General features: G+C 44.4%; 1 protein-coding gene across 2 annotated transcripts in view; it reads right to left on the bottom strand.

Annotated features, from left to right (window-relative positions):
* Nucleotides 1–12,365: 12,365 nt before the first annotated feature.
* The window catches only part of SLC39A14 (solute carrier family 39 member 14), a 51,244-nt gene continuing 42,494 nt past the window's right edge, over nucleotides 12,366–21,115 (bottom strand). For both annotated transcript variants that reach the window (XM_040242793.1, XM_040242786.1), the window contains exons 5-9: nucleotides 19,917–20,039; nucleotides 19,011–19,199; nucleotides 18,653–18,860; nucleotides 17,388–17,572; nucleotides 12,366–15,483 (exon numbers count right to left, since the gene is read on the bottom strand). In XM_040242793.1, the coding sequence (XP_040098727.1) occupies nucleotides 15,337–15,483; nucleotides 17,388–17,572; nucleotides 18,653–18,860; nucleotides 19,011–19,199; nucleotides 19,917–20,039 (852 nt within the window). In that variant the 3' untranslated portion in view covers nucleotides 12,366–15,336. The remainder of the gene's footprint in view (nucleotides 15,484–17,387; nucleotides 17,573–18,652; nucleotides 18,861–19,010; nucleotides 19,200–19,916; nucleotides 20,040–21,115) is intronic.

Here is a 21,115-nt window from a genome sequence, read left to right as displayed (position 1 = left end):
CCCTGGGTTGGGAAGATCCCCTGGAGAGATAATAGCAACCCACTCCAGTATTCTTGCCTGGGAAATTCCACTGAAGAGGAGGCTAGCGGGCTATAGTTCATGGGGTCACAAAGAGTCAGACACTGAACACACACACATGAGTGCATTTAACTCTGATTATATTACCTTGGCATGAATACCCCACACACCAACAGTCGAGGTCTAAACAAAATTAGCAAATTTATATTTAAAAAAATTTTTTTTTTTTTGCAATTGGAAAAACATGACCCAAAGGAACACTCTACCCATCATAGCCTGATATGAAAGTAGTAATCTCTATAGACACGTGAAAAAAAAGCACTAAGGAAAGTCTTGCCTGGTGTGCTGCAGTTCATGGGGTTGCAAAGAGTCAGACACAATTTAGCGACTGAACAACAACAAATATATATTTACAGGTTAATATTCAGGTCATTTGGGGGGTAATGTGCAAGCCTCTGAAGTGTGTTACCCCTTGGTCTTCCTGGGAGAACCCACTACTATAACTGCACCAGGATTAAGGGGCCCCCCAAAGTTGCCCATGATTACTTTTTTTAAAAATCATGTCAAAACGGGAAAAGATGGTAATAGTCATCACTGGCTACATAATACAGTCCAGTCTAGGAGAGCAGAATTTAATACCTCTGTCACCGTTGGGCTCCAGCATTCCACAGGTGAGAGAGGCCACAGGTAAATGTCAGGGGCATTCATTCATCAAGTTGCTTGGGCCAAAAATTTACAGCGGGAGCAGGCAGAGGGGGAGGCCAGTCCTCACATCATGTCCTATAAACTTACACCCCCTACAGTCCATTTCCCATAAAACAGATCCTTTTCAACTAAAAACAAACACCAGTCCAGGTTCGATGCAGGATACAGGATGCTTGGGGCTGGTGCACTGGGATGACCCAGAGGGATGGTACAGGGAGGGAGGTGGGAGGGGGGTTCAGGATGGGGAACATGTGTACACTCGTGGCAGATTCATATGGATGTATGGCAAAATCAATACAATATTGTAAAGTAAAAAATAATGATAAACAAACAAACAAAAAAACCCTCAAGTGTCTCTTTTTCTAAAAGTGATCTCCTTCTTAGTAGACTTCTGTCTAATTCATCGTTCTCAGCTCAAACCTCTTTCCCTCCATCCACTACATTTCAGACCTAGTGGCCTTATACAGGATATACTGTAATTTATACAAATAGCCTCAAACAGACCAAATTCATTTCTGTCCCAGAGCTCTTGCATTTCCTGAATATTCATTGAAAGGACTGATGCTGAAGCTCCAATACTTTGGCCACCTGATGTAAAGAGCTGACTCACTGGAAAAGACCCTGATACTGGGAAAGATTGAAGGCAAAAGGATAAGGGCAACAGAGAATGTGATAGTTAGATAGCATTACCGACGCAATGGACATGATTTTGAGCAAACTCCAGGAGATAGTGAAGAACAGAAAAGGCTGGCATGCTGCAATCTATGGGGTTGCAAAGAGTCAGACACAACTGAGCAACTGAACAACAACAAAATTGCTCAGAACATTCTTTTCCTAGATCTTCCCAAGGCTGCCTCCTCATTACTCTCAACTCAGGTGCATCTCCTGAAGGCTAGCCTTCCCTAACCACTGTACTACCTAAAGCTACAACACCCACCACTCTCTGCCTCATTTCCATAAATTAATTTATCTGTAGCATGTCTACTCTCACTTCTTAAGGGGGTATCTTTGTCTGTTTTGTTCACTGCTGTTACGTTGTCATGCTGACCATGGCCTGAGGTTAGAGGTTAATAATTTGTTGAATTCATGAATATCTTCTTACTCTGGTCCTAAGCAGAAGTTCTTAACTTGTGGTACAGGGATTTCAAATCATTCCCTCCCCATCCAGCTCCCAACTATAAATGAAATCAAGGTATTGAGTTTATTTTCAAGTGCTTTGGGGTGTATGTGAGAAATGTATAGGAAAGCATTTATTTTTCATTTTCTTGAAGGAATCCAGACAACAAAGTGTTAATGACCGCTGATACAGAGTTTTAATTTACAAAGCACTGTCCCTTAAAAAAAAAGTTCTTCTTTTGGCCGCCCTGCATGATGGAACCTGAGCCCCCTGCAACGCAGTCTTAAACCACTGGACCATCAGGGAAGTCCCTAAAGTTTCTTACACATTTAATTCTCTTACATTTATGCAGATAGACAGTATAGAAATGATCTTTTCTACCTCATAGATAAAGTCATTGAGGTGTGGAGACATTAAACAAATCAGAGTTTGCACAGCCAGTCAATGACGGAATTCATACAAATCCATTCTCTGGACTCAAAATACTTTGCCCTGTTGGCTGAAGACCAAGACAGAATCCACTCTTGCTTAACTTCATTTGTTTCCAAAAGCATCAAACTTAAACATTTTTCTAAGAGCTTTGTTATTTAAACTAGTTTATAAGACTGCATTAAAATTTTTGATGAAAATAGTTATCGTCAGCTAGATCAAGGCAGTTTTTTTCAAGCAAAAATTTAATGTATGGACCAAGGAGTGCAAAACAGTTTTCCATTAGGTTAAGTGGAACATAATTGAGGAAATAGCTTTGCAAGGATAAATATAACAAATGAAAGTAATGTTGAGATCTCTAATGTTTAGATTTTATCTGCCCTTTCAGTTAGGATGCACAACTGAACCATCTATCCTAAAAAATCAATTTAATCTACTTTTTAAAAAAAGTTAGGTTTCCCAGAAAAGAAAAATCTAAATTTAATCTCTTTCCTCTGCTCATGCAGTTTTCAAGAGGAATGGGATGGAGGGACCTACATTATTCGGATTAAACCATGTACATTTGGGGCAAAGACATTTCTCCTCAAGGGCGATGCCTGTGTAATAACCGATATGGGAAAAGAATCTAAAAAAGAATGGCTGTATGTATATGTATAACTGATTCACTTTGCTGTGGGTGTGAAACTAACACAACATTATAAATTAACTATACTCCAATTGATAAAAAAGTGGGGGCATGCCTATAGGATACAACCAGACACCGGCTTCAAAAGAGCTTGTTTCATTAACCTCAAGGATTTATGGGGAACATGCCACTTGAAAGAATCTCCTATTCTGGGAGGATACAGTAGATCAAAGAGAATTTTTTCCTTCCTTATGAGAGTCTATAATTAAAGACCTAATCCTTTATTTTAAGGAAGAAAAAAAAATGTTCTCCTTTATTGAATTAGTTGTTTTCCTCTCCTTAAAATGCACATGGTTAACATGTTTTGGAAGGAATTTCCTTTTAACTGGCCTGTCATTCTTAGATTTTGGTGCATTTAAAAATGTTAGCCTGGGGCTTCTTTGGTGGTCCATTAGACTCCCGTCTTCTAGTGCAGGGGGCGCAGGTTCAATCCCTTCTTGGGGAACTAAGATCCCACATGCTTGGTGGCCAAATAAATAAATAAAATAAAAAATGTTAGCCGAGCAATGTGTGTTCCTGGCATCTTGGGACCTGTCACTTCCCCAGGACAATATGAAGCCCAGCGCCCAGTCCCTGCCACCAGCAGAGGCCCAGTTCTGTGCAGAACAAGGATGGCAAATGGAAGGACAGCCCTACTGAAGACGGCTTGTTACTCTCACTGGCAATCACATAAGCAAGAAGCCTGAATCCATTTACTTATGGGGTGTGTCTACAGCTAGGTACAGGCGGCAACAACCACTGTATCCAGAATTTCTCCACTGAGGACAAGTTCAAGTTCCACTTTGGGATCCAAGGGCCTCACGTGGGCAGCTGTGGTTCCCACAGGTGTGGCATGTTCACTAGTGGAGGCCTTATTATGGTAGACTGTGATAACCATCGGGTCAGCATCTTTTCTTCTGAGGGCAGGTTCAAGACAGAGATTGGACCAGGTGGCCTTGAGGGCCCCAAGAGAGTGGCCACAGAACAGATGGTGACAGGCTATGCATCTTAAGCGTCCGGGCCAGTGGCAAGCTGGTTGGCCATTTCGGAGGCCGTGGGGCCACTAACCACTACTATGTAGTGCCTGTGGCTCAGATGGTAAAGAGTCTGCCTGCAATGCAGTTTAGACCTGGGTTCGATCCCTGGGTCGCGAAGATCCCCTGGAGAAGAGAATGGAAACCCACTCCGGTCTTGCCTGGAGAATTCCATGGACAGAGGAGCCTGGCTATAGTCTATGGGATCGCAGAGTCAGACACAATTGAGCGACTAACACTTTCACTTTGTGAACAAGAATGCAATTGTAGTGATAGGTTTCCATAAATGTTCATGGAGGTGGACACCACTGGCAGAGTTCCTCTTCAGGTTTGCCTCCCACAGGAGGCAGTGGACCCTTCAATGCCTCCACGGGGTTAGCTGTGGACTTCAGGGGGAGCCCCCTTGTGGCTGACAGAGGAAGTGCAGTCTCCAGCCATTCCAAGGCTCTGGCTCCTTCCAGTCCTTGTATCAAGTCTGCAGAGCCACTACAGCGCCACAGGGCCCGGCACTGACCACAGGTGCCCATGAGGTGGTGGCCTATGCTGGTGTCTAAGAACATAATCAGCAATCTATCATAGGAACGGAAGAGATTTATTTGAGCCACACTAAGGACGATAGCTTGGAAGACAGCATCGCAGATAACTCTGAAGAACTGCTCTGGAGAGACCGGGTTTTCAGCAGTTTTATGTGTTGTCAGAACAAAGAGGGCATCCCTGGTAGCTCAGGCAGTAAAGACTCTGCCTGCAACCCAGGAGACCCAGATTCAATCCCTGGGTCGGGAAGATCCCCTGGAGAAGGGAATAGCAACCCACTCCAGTATTCATGCCTGGAGAATTCCGTGGACGGAGGAGCCTGGCGGGCTATAGTCCATGGGGTCACAAAGAGTCAGACACAACTGAGCGACTAACAGACACACACACACACACAGAACAAAGAGCACTCAACAAGTCAGGGAGATATTCCTTCAAGGTTTTTGTTTTTGTTTTAAAAAAAGCACATATACAGAGTCAGTTTGACCTGGGCACCCAGGAAGGGAGTTTTATCATTGAAGGAATATCAGCACTGGTGTCCCAGGAAGAGAGACATTGAATCTTTACTTTTCACACAGACATTCTTTACTTTGGGTCAGTGTACCCTTTTCTTAATCATTAAAGCAGATGTACAATGTATGTTTGATATGCCACAAACAAGGCTGTTTTAGTTAGCATAAAATTCAAGTTAGGTCATGTGTAAGCCAGAATGACTTCCCCAGACCGCAATATGTGAATACTTTATCACTGCTAATCAGAAATGGCAACCCACTCTAGTATTTTTGCCTGGGAAATCCTATGGACAGAAGAGCCTGGTGGGCTACCGTCCACAGGGTCACAGAGTCGGACAGGACTTAGGGACTAAACAACAACAAGTGGCTGTTTTCAGGTCTATGCTACACTAGTGGCCGCACAGAGACCCTGCCTAGTTCATGCAGGGAAATACCAAGGGGTGACTGGACCAGAGGGTCTGGCCAGGAGGTGGGCCACAAATCTGGCAGCACGGAATGTGGGCTGGGGGCATGGGTGCCCTCCCTTTCCCCATCTCCCAAACTCAGGATTGCTCTTTGGTTTTTTCCTTTGGCTATACCATGCAGCATGCAGGATCTTAGTTCCTGCATTGGGAGTGCAGAATCTTAACCACTGGACCATTAGGCGCATGCATGCTAAGTTCCTTTAATCATGTCCAACTCTTTTCCACCTTCTGGACTGTAGCCTACCAGGCTACTCTGTCCATGGAATTCTCCAGGCAAGAATAATGGAGTGGGTTGTCATTTCCTACTCCATGGAATTTCCCAACCCAGGGATCGAACCCACATCTCATATCTCCCACATTGGTTCAGTTCAGTTCAGTTCAGTCGCTCAGTCGTGTCCGACTCTGCAACCCCATAGACCGCAGTATGCCAGGCCTTCCTGTCCATCACCAACTCCCGGAGTTTACCCAAACTCATGTCCACTGAGTCGGTGATGCCATCCAACCATCTCATCCTCTGTTGTTTCCTTCTCCCGCTGCCCTCAATCTTTTCCTGCATCAGGGTCTTTTCAAATGAGTCAGCTCTTCGCATCAGGTGGCCAAAGTATTGGAGTTTCAGCTTCAGTATCAGTCCTTTCAATGAACACTCAGGGTTGATCTCCTTTAGGATGGACTGGTTGGATCTCCTTGTCCAAGGGACGCTCAAGAGTCTTCTCCAACACCACAGTTCAAAAGCATCAATTATTTGGCGCTCAGCTTTCTTTGTAGTCCAACTTTCACATCCATACATGAGTACTGAAAAAACCATAGTCTTGACTGGACGAAACTTTGTTGGCAGAGTAATGTCACTGCTTTTTAATATACTGTCTAGTTGTCATAACTTTCCTTCCAAAGAGTAAGCGTCTTTTAATTTCATGGCTGCAGTCACCATCTGCAGTGATTTTGGAGCCCAGGAAAATAAAGCCAGCCACTGTTTCCACTGATAGGCAGGTTCTTTACCGCTAGTGCCAGCCACCTGGGAAGCCCACTAGGTAAGTCCCTTTTTATTCAGTTGTTGCTTTAACTGGGTGGGCCTATACTGTGGTCTCAAAGATGTGTACCTTCCTTATACATCTCCCCTGTCCCTTCAGTGTGCTCCCCACCACCAGGCTAGGGCCAGAACAGCCTTTTACTCCAGGTCTGGTTGTCTGCCTACCACCCCCTTCACGGACAGTGATAACAATACCCCATCACTCCTATTAAATGACTTCACATACACACACACACACAAAGCCAAATACAGGATGATATATACTTTAAGAGTACATTTCATTTAGAGTCACCTCATCAAAGATTTCTTTTCAATATGCTATTTGAGATTCCTTGTTTCAAAGAGACTCAGCACATGTTTCTGGGCTCCCTATGGGGGGAAAAATTGTAAAAGGTGTATAAAAGGAATGATCATGGCTCACAAGAAATGGCAAAGAAAACAAAAGAAAAACCTACAAAACACTTAAAATGTATGGAGACTTGTTATGTTTTTTGACGTTTTGATGTTATGCTTATGTTTGAATGTTATGATAGATGCACACTTATGCTGTTTCCAGTCATAAAAAAGGAACATTCTGAAAACAAATTTTCTTTTCAGGGGCCTCTCCTTGGAATTTCCTGATGGCTTTCTTTTAATGTGTATACTTATAAAAACCTTTGTGGATTATTTTCTGAGTTTATTCTTAGGCAACCTCAGAAGATAAGCAAACCACAGATGGAGAAAAAATATTCAGAACCTAATGGAAGAAAGAATTCCTTCTTGGCTTCTGATCGTCAGAAGTAGAGCACTTTTGGATTACTCCTTAACTATAATTGATGCCACTGTTTCAGAATCCCACCCACTGCCAGGGTCAAAGATTGTTCTTATACAGGAAGCATAGTCTGTGAACTCCCTTCCTTCTTTTAAAATAAACCTTGAAGAGACATCTGGCAAGAACTGTGATGTTGGAGAGAAAAATATTTTGGGGCTGACAGCTCTAAACATACTTAGCTGAGAGCTGATAAGGACCTATGGATCTTTTCCAACAACCTTTTCTTTTTTTTTTTTTTCTATTTAAATAGAATGGAATTCAGTTTATTTCAGAAGGATGGAAAGGATTCACTTCCTCTGGGATTTAAACCTGTCATTCTTGAGAAGTCCAGGTATATCACATTAGATCATTCAGTTCAGTCGATCAGTTGTGTCTGACTCTTTGCGACCCTATGAACCACAGCACGGCAGGTCTCCCTGTCCATCACAAACTCGCAGAGTCCCCCCAAACCCATGCATTGAGTCGGTGATGCCACCCAGCCATCTCATCCTCTGTCGTCCTCTTCTCCTCCTGCCCTCAATCTTTCCCAGCATCAGGGTCTTTTCCGATGAGTCAGCTCTTCGTATCAGGTGGTCAAAGTATTGGAGTTTCAGCTTCAGCATCAGTCCTTCCAACAAACACTCAGGACTGATCTCCTTTAGAATGGACTGGTTGGATCTCTTTGCAGTCCAAGGGACTCTCAAGAGTCTTCTCCAACACCACAGTTCAAAAGTATCAATTCTTCGGCGCTCAGCTTTCTTTATTGTCCAACTCTCACATCCATATATGACCACTGGAAAAACCATAGCCTTGACTAGACAGACCTTTGTTGACAAAGTAATGTCTCTGCCTTTCAATATGCTGTCTAGGTTGGTCATAACTTTCCTTCCAAGGAGTAAGCGTCTTTTAATTTCATGGCTGCAATCACCATCTGCAGTGATTTTGGAGCCCAGAAAAATTAAGTCAGCCACTGTTTCCACTGTTTCCCCATCTATTTGCCATGAAGTGATGGGACTGGATGCCATCTTAGTTTTCTGAATGCTGAGCTTTAAGTCAACTTTTTCACTCTCCTCTTTCACTTTCATCAAGAGGCTCTTTAGTTCTTCTTCTGTTTCTGCCATAAGGGTGGTGTCATCTGCATATCTGAGGTTATTGCTATTTCTCCCAGCAGTCTTGATTCCAGCTTGTGCTTCCTCCAGCCCAGCGTTTCTCATGATGTACTCTGCATATAAGTTAAATAAGCAGGGTGACAATATACAGCTTTGATGTACTCCTTTTCCTATTTGGAACCAGTCTGTTGTTCCATGTCCAGTTCCAACTGTTGATTCCTGACCTGCATACAGATTTCTCAAGAGGCAGGTCAGGTGGTCTGGTATTCCCATCTCTTTCAGAATTTTCCACAGTTTATTGTGATCCACAGAGTCAAAGGCTTTGGCATAGTCAATAAAGCAGAAATAGATGTTTTCCTGGAAGAGTGTGAAAATCTTTAATAAAAGAGATGAGCATTTTGTCTTCTAGTAAATCAAAAACCCTGTATTGACATTTGGTGCCCTTATTTCTCAAAACAGATTTTGTTCAAATCAGTCTCAGCATCACTGAATGGTAAAGACAAATGTGCAGAAGCAACTTGATAGAAGGGCATTCACCTTCCACCAAAAATTAACAGTATTACAAAGAGATGGCTAAGATCAAAGTTTTAATCTTTTTAGTGACCTGTTTACTTTGCTCAGCTCTATCCTAGGTTGTTGTTTCATCACTAAGCTGTGTCTGACTCTTTTTCAACCCCAGGGACTGTAGCCCACCAAGCTCCTCTGTCCATGGGATTTCCCAGGCAAGAATACTGGAGTGAGTTGCCATTTCCTTCTCCAGGGATCTTCCTGACCCAGGGATCGAATCCCTGTCTCCTTCATTGGCAGGTGGATTCTTTACCACTCACTGAGCCACCAGGGAAGCCCACTCTATTCTATCCTGGCCACAAACTCACCTCTCTCAAACTTCTCTCTCTAAAGAAGGACGAGGAAACAAGCAATTAGCAAAACCAACACCAAAGACAGTAAAAACACAACAGGAACTGCTGCCAGTGCATAAGGAGCCCTTCTATCAACACAAAGCTTGCAGGCATTCCATTTGATCTTTTCATTCATTCTTACTGTGCGGCAGGTGCTGGAATCACAAGAGAAACCAGGTAGAGCCTCTACCAGAAGGAAGCTGGTGTATAAAGAACAAGCAACTACAATGCAAGCCCAGTAACTCATAAGCACAGGGAGGCATTAATCCCACCTGGGCAGGTGACCCGGAGGAGGCACAAGCCGAGGATGGAGTGGATATCATTTTGAATAACTGCATTAGAAGCTAGTCCAATACAGCTACTTAATGCGATTTAAAATTCCAATAGAAGCCACTTAATATATTATTCTTGAGTTAAAAAAAAAAAAAAAGGACTGAGAAACAGGCATTTGGGAATTTCTATGTAGTAATAAGACAGCATCAATTCTTTTTTCCCCAAGTCTTTATTCAATTTGTTACAATATTGTTTCTGTTTTATGTTTTAATTTTTTGGCCATCTGGCATGTGGAATCTTACCTACCAGACCAGGGATTGAACCTGCAACCCCTGCATTGGAAGGCAAAGTCTTAATCACTGGACTACCAGGGAAGTCCCTAGCATCAGTTCTTTTACCCTACTGTTCATTTTTGTTGTCGAAGATAAGTAACAGACCCCTGCTCTTTTGAATAAATTGGAGAAAGAGCAGATTTAGAATTTTAAATCTCATGACAGAACTTTTCCCTGTGAGACATTCAGCAGACATGGTTTGAATGAACCAAGTATATTCTTCTGCTTCATTGACTACACTAAAGTCTTTGAGTGGATCACAACAAACTGGAAAATTCTTAGAGATGGAAATACCAGACCACCTTACCTGCCTCCTGCGAAACCTGTAGGTAGGTTAAGAAGCAACAGTTAGAACGGACATGGAACCATGGTCTGGTTCCAAATTGGGAAAGGAGTATGTCAAGACTCTATATCGTGACCCTGCTTATTTAACTTATATGCAGAGTACATCATGCGAAATGCTGTGCTGTGTCAGGAAGCATTTAACAGGAAGCTTCCTGTGTGCTGTTTTGGATCTGTCAGGAATTAAGAAGAGAGGCAAGCCTCTCCCAGGGGCTGAGGAATCCAGACATTTCCTTCATTCGTTTTTCTATACGGTAATAAGTACCCTCTTCCTTCTTGTGAACCATGCGGTAAAATGGTTGTTTACAACTCTCTGTCTTTAATATGGATCGCCTATGTTTTTTAAGTCTGGAATTTTAATGTTTATCTTTGCTGAGAATAACTACTTTGTAAGACAGTATATATCCCCACACCACGTTGATTAAAACACCTTTGTTCCATCAGAGCTCTGGTCCCCGTGTCTTTCTTTCTCTTTTTCAGGCTGATCCCTTGGAGTGCAGAGGCTCTCTGAGTTCACTTTCCTGCCTGGGCTTCTAAGACCCTCTTGAGAAGGCACTCTGCACCTTCACCCCATAGAGAGGGCACCTAAGGCCCCGTGCAGGGGCTTTATTGGCTTTCTGCGTAAACCAAGGAATATCAGCCTCTTTCTCTCTCTTTTACTTTCTCATCGGTTGACTCCAGACCACCAGGTTCCGGTCCATTAAACGACCTCAACAGTGCTGGATGAAGCACAAGTTGGAGTCAAGATTGCTGGGAGAAGTATCAATAACCTCAGATATGCAGACACCACCACCCTTATGGCAGAAAGCAAAGAGGAACTAAAAAGCCTCTTGATGAAGGTGAAAGAGAATGGAAAAGCTGGCTTAAAACTCAACATTCAAAAAACTAAGATCATGGCATCCGGCCCTATCACTTCATGGCAAATAGATGGGGAAACAATGGAAACAGTGACAGACTTTATTTTCTTGGACTCCAAAATCACTGCAGATAGTGACTGCAGCCTTGAAATTAAAAAACACTTGCTCCTTGGAAGAAAAGCTATGACAAACATAGACAGCCTATTAAAAAGCAGAAACATTACTTTGCCGGCAGAGGTCTGTATAGTCAAAGCTATGGTTTTTCCAGTGGTCACGTATGGATATGAGAGTTGGACTATAAAGAAAGCTGAGGGCTGAAGAATTGATACTTTTGAACTGTGGTGTTGGGGAAGACTCTTGAGAGTCCCTTGGACTTCAAGGAGATCAAACCAGTCAATCGCAAAGGAAATCAACCCTGAATCTTCATTGGAAGGACTGATGCTGAAGCTGAAACTCTTAATACTTTGGCCACCTGATTTGAAGAGCTGAGTAGTTAGAAAAGACCCTGATGTTGGCAAAGATAGAAGGTAGGAGGAGAAGGGGATGACAGAAGATGAGATGGTAGGATGGCATGACTGACTCAATGGACATGAGTTTGAGCAAGCTCTGGGAGATGTGAAGGACAGGGAAGCCTGGAATGCTGCAGTCCATGGAGTCGAAAAGAGTCGGACACAACTGAGCGACTGAACAACAAATATTCTCCAAGTTTCAAATCACGGATTTGTACAAGTGAAAACAGTATGACAGAAAGTTCTTTTTAGGAGACACCGTCCATCACTGATAAAGTCATGGGCTCCATTAAAAGATAAGTTAATCATTTTAAAGTGAGCATGTTATACTATCCGAGGTTCCTTCTAAAGTGAAAGTGAAAGCCGCTCACTCATGTCTGACTCTTTGCAACCCCATGGACTTTACAGTCCAAGGAATCCTCCAGGCCAGAATACTGGAGTGGGTAGCCTTTCCCTTCTCTAGGGGATCTTCCCAACCCAGGGATCGAACCTAGGTCTCTAGCATTGCAGGCAGATTCTTTACCAGCTGAGCCACAAGGGAAGTCCAAGACTACTGGAGTGGGTAGCCTATCCCTTTGCCAGCGGATCTTCCTGACCCAGGAATCAAACTGGGGTCTCCTGCATTGCAGGCAGAATCTTTACCAACTAAAAGGTGGACCAGTAAAAGGAAGCTTTATGTTAGTGAGACATCATCGCCACCTTGTGTTCAACAGTTTTCATTACACCTACCTTACTGCAAAAGATGACACAGGATTCAACAATTATAGAATATAGCTTTATTTATAGAATCTTACAAATAAAAACATTTACAGTCCACATAACTTAAGTTTATTTTATTTTCTAATTTATCTTCATAACACCTGAGTCATTTAAAAAAATACTGTGATGGAATTGCAGAACTGTAAAATAAAATATGAATAATAAAATCTAACCTCCCTCTTGCAAAAATCAGACAACCTTTTGTTTCTTTTAAAGCAGATTTCCAACATATTGCTATCTCCATATTACCATGTGGAAGAGGATTTACTAAAAACAGGTCTTAGGATACCATAAAAGAGAAGCTTTCTTTTTAAAACCCAGGGTGAAGGACCAGTGAAAGGGAGACCTAAGTTGACATGAGACACAAAAACCCTTGGAGGCAAGGACAGAAGGAGACCTCCAAGCCACGGGAGGGTGAGAGGCAGCAGAAGCCCCCCTCTGGAGTCACGGCTCCTGCACGTTCCACATACTTTCTTGGTTATTCTTGGAGAAAGGTGGTCCACAAAGGGAGAGAGGCTGAAGACGCTAATGCCAGACGTGAAATAAGTCCTCAGAACTTGCTACTCCTCAGACTTCTAATGTGTACAAATGCTTTCTTCAAAAAGAAACTGCCACATTTTCGATTCACGAGGCAAATCTGTTGCCAATAGCAACAGGTAATCCGTTGCACAATTTCAGTGTCTCTACCCCTTCTAAGCTCCAACTGGGACTGGCCTCTGGACCAATTACAGTTTGAAAAAAACTCCCCTTTGAAGAAGGTGTCTGTAAAAGCAAATTCAGTTCTTAATATGGATGTGCACGAGAAGGGAAAACACCCTACCGCTCACATTTTATTTTTTAAATTTGCTCAAGGTTACATTTTTGGGCTCTTCTCCTAAAACTAGAAACCCACTAACGCTTACTTAGGATTCTACTCCACAGATACCAGTGTCTGTAAGGAAGGACAGATCTACAGGGAATGCTAAAATTATCAAGTTAATACATCGATGTAAATTAAGGGAAGCAAAATCGTCTATGGTCCTAAGGTTTGAGTGTTATTTCCTGCTAGCTCCTGAAAGCAGTCTGAGAAAAGTGAAACAGAAGAGACAAGGATTTGTTTCAAAACAGTTAACAGCGACAATAATAATGACAGTATAAAAAAGTTAGATTCCAACATTCAAATTGGTTCTTTGGTAAAAACTGGACCGTAATCCTACCAGGAAGTCTGTCCTGACAGTTCATCTAGAATCTTGAAAACTGAGTTTTCCTCCTCCTTCCACCCATTCTCAAATCTATCCAAGTCAACAGGCAAGATGAGAAAAACTTGTAAAGCATCACCAGCGGTTTTCCTGCTCATGTTCAAGAATAGTCCCTGTTTGAGGGATGTTTCCCAAAGGAAAAAAAAAAAAGAAAAAAACCCAGAGTCAATGCTTTCAATTACTGTAGAGTGGAAAAGCTTTCCTGTCAGAATGGAAATGTGCTCGGGTGGTGGCGACGGACCAGCGCTGGTCAGCCATGCGCACCGGTCGGTCTGCGAGCACAGCCCCTGGGCTGCGACCGTGGGCACCACTGAGGAAGGCTTCTGGAGAGGTCGGCTCCCCAGAGTGGCTGAGGAATCTTGCGTTATCAATGTGATAATAATACAGCAATTCACCTAGTGAACCTGGAGACTAGCTCCCCTCACAGCCGGAGCTCTGTGGAGAGGGCTCCACAGGGCAAGCAGGTGACCTATGGTCTCCCACACACGAGTCTATCAATTCATTTTCTGAAGAGTTATTAGCATAATTCATATTCAGTTCCATACAGGATTCACCCTTTCTGGTGTAGGGTGAGGGCCGAAGGGGGACCCAGCTGGTTGCCGCAGGAACCCCTGGGTCCCCTATTCTGTGAACACCAAGGATGCTCCCCTCCCAGCTCAGTTCTATCATGTGTACTGTTACTTGTGGCATTAGTGAGTCCTAAATGTTGCCTGCACTGACTGCACCTCCGATTACCCTTGTCAAGAAGACCCCAAGCGGCACTCCAGTTCTGAAAGTCAACTTGTCACTTGGCAGCACGAGTTGTTGTCCAGGGAGGTGAATTTGTGCGGTCTCCCCTCCAACACGGGTGTCGTCACTGTGCTTAAGAGTGTGCTGCCGGGGAGGCAGTGGAAATGTCTCTCAGGAGATGGGGGTGGGGGCTGAGGCGTGGGAATTGTAGCAAAACCACTGGATTTCTCAAAGGTCTCTTCTCTGCCCTCCCGTGTCTGCCAGTGTTCATCTGAAAGGAGGGGAGGTTCAGGTACCACAAACTACTTGCTGCTCACCTGGACAACCACAAAACACCAGGTGCAGAACCAATTTTGGCCCAGGGTCCCAGTGGGAGTAAGTGACCATCCTGACAAGACACACTCCCCTCGCCCACACACAAGGATCCTTGCCTCTCTTCCAGCCCTACTCATCTGATTCCAGCTTTGACTTCTCTTTGACAGAACAGGCAACTGAACAGACTTTGAAAATATAAGAGAGATTCCTGTCCTTTGTACTTTTTCTGTAAAAGAAACAGGCAAATTCACTTAAAAATGGGTCACCCTGAGGCCCAGGAAACACACTGAGATTTTATGAGCCCCAAACTGTAGGTTCACCTCCTACTATTACTCACCAAGCTGTGAGCCCTGGCTCTCTTTCTGTGTCACCTGGTCAAGGATTCAGAATGTCTCAGTGCTGGTTGGGAGAGAAAGTGGCCAAGGTAACCAGAGGGAAAAGTTAGGCTTGTCTTTTGAGCTGCGTTGAGAAGAGGAAGGGACAGAGGCACTACCGAGAGGCTGGTTACCAGGGCAGCTTATTCCTTGGATAGAGCATTTTTAAAACCAGCTGACATTTGAATGTAGGAATAGAGTCCGTGTCACAGTTTTTAATAGAACTGCCTCTTCCGAAGCGCTTCCTGGATGAGGCATCCTTGGGCAGCCCAGGGCCGACTGCCAACCCCGCCGGCTCCTGGCGGGGCCCTATCCGATCTGGATATGTCCCGAGTACATGGTGAGGACTAGCATGATGCCAAAACCAGTCAAGAGGCCCAGGTTCTGGATGACAAAGGGGATCAAGGCACTGCCCTTGCGTTCATCCTCTTGGCTCACCTCGTTCATCTCAGGGAACTGGGAAAGAAAAGGAGAGAACACGGGAGCTGCAGTTCCTTTCTTCTTGCAGCTGCTTCAAGTGCAGGACAGTTCAGTTATATACACTATCGAATAATCATTACAACGTTTATTATTATTATATTTTCACGTGAAAATAACACATCAGTGTATATAGCTATTATATATAATATTTAATCAAGATGCATGCATGTATGCTCAGTTCCTCAGATCATGTCTCACTCTGTGATCCTATGGACTATAGCCCGCCATGTCTGTAGGATTCTCCAGGCAAGAATACTGGAGTGGGTTGCCATTTCCTTCTCCAGGGGATCTTCCTGACCCAAGGATTGAGCAAAAAATATCCTAACCCAAACCCATTGGCTGAGGATGGACCGTGGTGGTCAGTACTCTCATCATCTCATCAAAAATACTACTTTTCAGGACTTCCCTGGTAGTCTAATGGTTAAGAATCCGCAGAGGAAGATCCCACATGCCTTGGAGCAACTAAGCCTGTGCTTCACAATTAATGAGTCTGTGAACCCTAGAGCCTGTGCTCCACAAGAAGTGAAGCAATGAGAAGCCCGTGAACTGCAAGGAAGAGTAGCCTCAGCTCGCCACAACTAGAGAAAGCCTGCATGTAGCAATGAAGACCCAGTGCAGCCAAAAATGAACACACACATGACTTTTTAAAAATAATACATTCCAAGGATACAGAAAATAATGCATTCAAACACACCAAAGAACATGTCATGCCCTTAAGGAAAGAAATCAACTGTTAGAGAAAAAGATGCAACAAATCAGATATTAAACTAGCAAACTCAAACAAACGTTAGTGGGCACAGTACAATGTACGCTTTCAGACACTGCTGACAACGTAAAGGAAGGTTAAGCCTTTTTAGAAAGCAACCTGGCAATATGTATTAAAACCTCAAACTAATGCAGCCTTTCTGAGCCAGTGATTCTTGTTCTGGATCGAGTACATTCTCTCACCAAATAATACCAGCAATGGAGATGACGCCTTTTTTGGTTTTGTTTTGGTGTGCCACTCTGGATCTTAGTCCCCTAAACAGGGATCATATCCACGCCCCTTGACGTGGAAGTGTGGCACTCTAACCACTGGACTGACAGGGAATTCCCTGAAAAGGATGCCTTTAAAGAATATACAGCATGAAAAACGTCTAGGATGTATTAAGTGAAAAAAGAAACTAGGATACAGAAGTGTATATTCAGTGTGTTTAAAAACAAACATGATGCATTGTGAAGAAACAAGAAATAAACCCAAGTGGTGGTGTTCTGAGGGAGAATAATTATGGGTAATTTTCTTTCCTTCCCTCCCTTCCTGCCTCCTTCTTTCTATTTATCTATGAATATCTAAAAGATACTTAGGTAAAGACCCTGGAGTTGAGATAGATCATTTTCTTCAGTGACATATGCCCAAGGAACATAGGCTTTTTATCCTTTAAAAATCTAATATCCCTTTAAAAAAAGCATTGTATACTTTAAATAGGTAAATGGTGTGGTATACAAATTTGGGCTTCTCACATGGCCGAGTGGTAGAGGATCCACCTGCCTATGCAGGAGACATATGAGATCTGGGTTTGATCCCTGGGTCGGGAAGACCTCCTGGAGGAGGGCATGGCAACCCACTCCAGTATTCTTGCCTAGAAAATCCCATGGACAGAAGAGCCTGGCAGGCTACTAGTCCATAGGGTCGCAAAGAGTTGGACACGACTGAAGCGACAGCACGTGCACACGCATGAACTGATAAGCGACTTAGCATGTGCACACACATGAACTGACTTGTTGATAAAGTTGTTATTAAAAACAAAGTAACTAATGCACCTTAGCTGTCATCCCACTCAATGAACTTAATAACCTGATCCAGTTTTGCCTACAAGGCATTAAAACTACGGAAGACTTACCATATCAGCCAGCGAAATATACAAGAACATTCCTCCAGCCAGTGCAAAGATCCAGTTGGCAGAGAAGTGGCTGCCGGCTAAGATGCCGAAGCCCAGGCCCACGTAACAGCAGCAGGCGGAGAGGAAGTTGAAGAAGAGAGCCTGCTGGAGACTCATGCCGGCGTTGAGCAGGATGACAAAGTCTCCTACAGCGGGGAGGACGAGAAGGGACGGTGTGGACACAAGAGTCATATTAGGTTGTGGGACACACAGCTTGATGAGGACAGACTGCCTAAACGTTGGATGGAGTCTGGGTGAAAAACCTGACAGCCCCAGACTAGAGCTCATAATGACAGACAAAGGCCCCCTTGACCTCCACACCAAGGATGCTTGCAAGCTTGCATCTATGAGGCTGGCCATGTGCGTCCAGCCTAGAGGCTGAACACAATGCACAGGATTTTCAAAAGAGAAAACCACCTAGCAATGGCTTCATTTCTCTTTTGATTGATGGTGAAATAGAAGGAGCTTCCTTCCTCAAAACAGTAATGCATGGTGTTTTTAGGAAACAAAATCAAGATAAGATGTTAAGTCATTTGCGCAAATTCACAAGCCAATAAATGGCAAAGCCGGGATATGACTTTGAATATCTGAGCCTCAAAAAAGTCTAGGCTTTTTACACTCTCCCTCTGATAAAACCAAGGACTTTCCTTCCAACTGGCTCATCTCTTTCTTCTACTCACCAGACCTCAAACATGCAGCTCAGCCTTTGGAATATTAATAGGATGTAAGAGATAACCAATACTGAAAACTTATGTCTAGTGAATGGCATGCCATAAGTCCTTTTCACTATTTTTTTTTTTCTTCATGTTTCTCAATGAATCAATGAGCTAGGTACCACTATTAATCTCAGTGTAGAAGTGAGGAAACTAAGCCACAGGTTATAGGACTAAAGGGAAACAAACTTGCCGGTAAAAACTCCATCATTTCCAATGATCAAATTTTTGGGTTTTTTTGGCCATACTGTGTGACACGCAGCACCTTAGTTCCCTGACCAGGGATCAAACCTGTGCCCCGTACAGTGGAAGTGCAGAGTCTTAATCACTGGACCTCCAAGGACGTCCTTATCCAATGATCGATTTTCAGTGACTGATTTGGCTGTTGAGAATCAGTGGTTTGATTTCACATAGCACATAGAATGTGTTCACTGAACATGCTGTGTTCTGAAGGGCTGCAGGGAGGCAGCACAATGGACCAGGCTGGGGTGGGGGCAGTGCCCGGGCCCCTACCAAGCTCATGTGGGAACTCCTCACACAGGATGGCCACTGACGTGCTGATTCCCTGGAAGACGGACACAGTGAAGGAGGCGCCGATAGCCAGGCCATCGATGAAGTTGTGGAGGCCGTCGCTCAGGGTGATCATCCAGGCCAGCGTGCCGATGTCTGAGTAACGTACGCCCTTCAGCCAGTGGCAGGCGCTCTGGGAAGCCTGCAGGTCCTGCCGGGAAGCCCAACCCCAAGGCCCCCAGGTCAAAGGGTGGATGACAGACCTTCAGGGAAGGCCTGAGTCATCAAGGCTGTTACCGTGCAAGCCCTTCCCACCTCCCAATCCCCACCTGCATCCCCCAGCAGAGGACGGCCTGCTGACCTGGACGGATAGGGAGCCCACGATGACCTTCTCGTCCACCACGGGGGCCTTCCCATCCAGCTCCCCGCTGCAGTGCTGAGGAATCATATGATCCAGATCCCCATTCTGCAGCTTCTCTGTCACCCCCTCTTCCTGGTCCTTCTGGGAGGGGAGCGTCTCAGAGGTGTAATGGCTGTGTCCGTGATAATGCTGGAGGCACCATTAGAGGGGGTCAAACCAGAGCAACGCTCACCAAAACCATCCACCCAGCACGTGCCACGAGCACCGGGAGGACCTCACTCCCTCTGTCTGGGAAACCATGAGCAGGCAATGGAGAGACAGAAGCTGAGGGCAAGGTAATGGAGAAAGCTGAAAGGGGCGGGGCGGGGCATGGGGCTGGCATGAGATGGATCTCAGAGCAGTGACTGAGGGGCCAGTGCTTATTCCTGGCAGGAGGCACAGCACAGGTGCTTAGAGAGGCTCCTCACAATGGCTGATTGTATCCCATTCAACAACTGTTTAGGGGGAAACTAGGAGCCAGGCACCAAAGGCAACTTCTGGGAACTACACCATAAAAACTGGTCTCACTTCCTTGCGGACATACTTCATATATGGTGCCCTTCCTACATCTCCTCAAAGGCTGAAAATTTGTTAAAGAAATAATCTAGAGTAAGATTAAAGAGGGCAAGTTGCTGCCTGGGAAGAGGCACACAGGCCAGACCTGGTTTCTGGTTCGCCCTTGCCCCTGCTTGTCCCCTTTCTGAGGTGGGTTTTATCTACTCAGGAAGTTTGTGGGTTTGAATCCATGGTGGGAGGATCCAGGTAAGCTCACTGGATCAGCACTGAGGTTAACAGCACGCCTGGGACACATTTCTGAGACAGATGCTCTCCCGAGAGGCACTTCCTTTACCAACAATTAGGCCTCACCTCATTTTTCTGTTTAAGGAGCATCTTCAAGATCTTCTCTGTGAAAAAGAAGAGATAAAAGCCCCCGAAGACCACTGCAGACTTGGAGACGTAATAGTCTTCCATGGGGTTGAAACCGAAAGCCTGTGGACCCAGGAAAACAAAATGAGTTGAACTACCCTGGTCCCCTCTCCTCTCTTTCACCACCTCCTTGACTCCAAGAAAGGAAGAGACTGGGACAACTGTGCCATCTACCTCATCTTTTTCTAGCAAAATCTAACCCTTGATGTTTTCCTCATGTCATGCCACCAGACCTGCTGGGTTCTCTCTAGCTGATTTTCTGACATCAGAAAAAAGACATCAGATCGTCTTCCGAATTTTACTTTCAGCAAGAACAGCCTCGGACAAGGCTGCAGAACATTTAACAACAACCCTGTCTTTATTTTCTCCTGGTACTTTGTAATAAGGGCAGACTCTGCCGGCAAATTCCGTATTTAAGAAGGAGACACTTGTGTTTATCTTTGTCGTTATCTAGTCTCCCTGGATGACGTGCATGTAAACACACAGGGAGATGGCATAATTAAACCTTCTAAAATGGGAAATCCTTTCCCTGATGGAACAGTAAGAATTGCAGCATCTTTCTGACCGCAGACCTCCCAGTGACCACAAAGCCAAGGGAACAGACAGTATTACTGCATGTATCCATCTGGGGAAGTTTGTTTTGGGTTCTTGAAACTTAGCTTATTCTGGCAGGAAAAAAAAAAATCCTCGGGAAAGCAGACAGGAGTAGAAGTTAGGAGAATACCATTCCCAGTGAAGCTCCTAACTTGTGTGCAGCAGGGGGGGAACTTGACAAAGTGTCTGCTGGCCTGCTCCTCAGTTTTCTAACAGAAAACGAGCCTCATGAGCAAACACCAGCCATCTCATGGATGGGCCCCAGATAAAAGTGGCCATCAGAAAGGAACTCTGGGTTGCTTAAAAACTAAGTGTTTTTTTCTTTTCTCTTTTAAAGAGACAAAATGCAGTCTCTACTCCTGTATAGTTTTCTAAGAGACATTAAAGGTCAAGTTCTAGAATAGAAATGACTCATTCAGGCCAACTTTCCAAGAGAGTCAAATCATCTTAAGGAAAAGTGGAGTGGACAGAGGCAACGAACAGTTCTCCACTAAAAGAACCAGGACTTGTGCAGGCCGGGTTCTGCATCTCTTAAACAGGCCAGA

This window comes from Oryx dammah, unplaced genomic scaffold (genome assembly GCF_014754425.2).
Source record: "Oryx dammah isolate SB20612 unplaced genomic scaffold, SCBI_Odam_1.1 HiC_scaffold_1, whole genome shotgun sequence".
Taxonomy (NCBI): Eukaryota; Metazoa; Chordata; class Mammalia; order Artiodactyla; family Bovidae; genus Oryx; species Oryx dammah.
The sequence above is the reverse complement of the archived record's forward strand: the minus strand, read 5'-3'. Positions and strand labels throughout refer to the sequence as shown.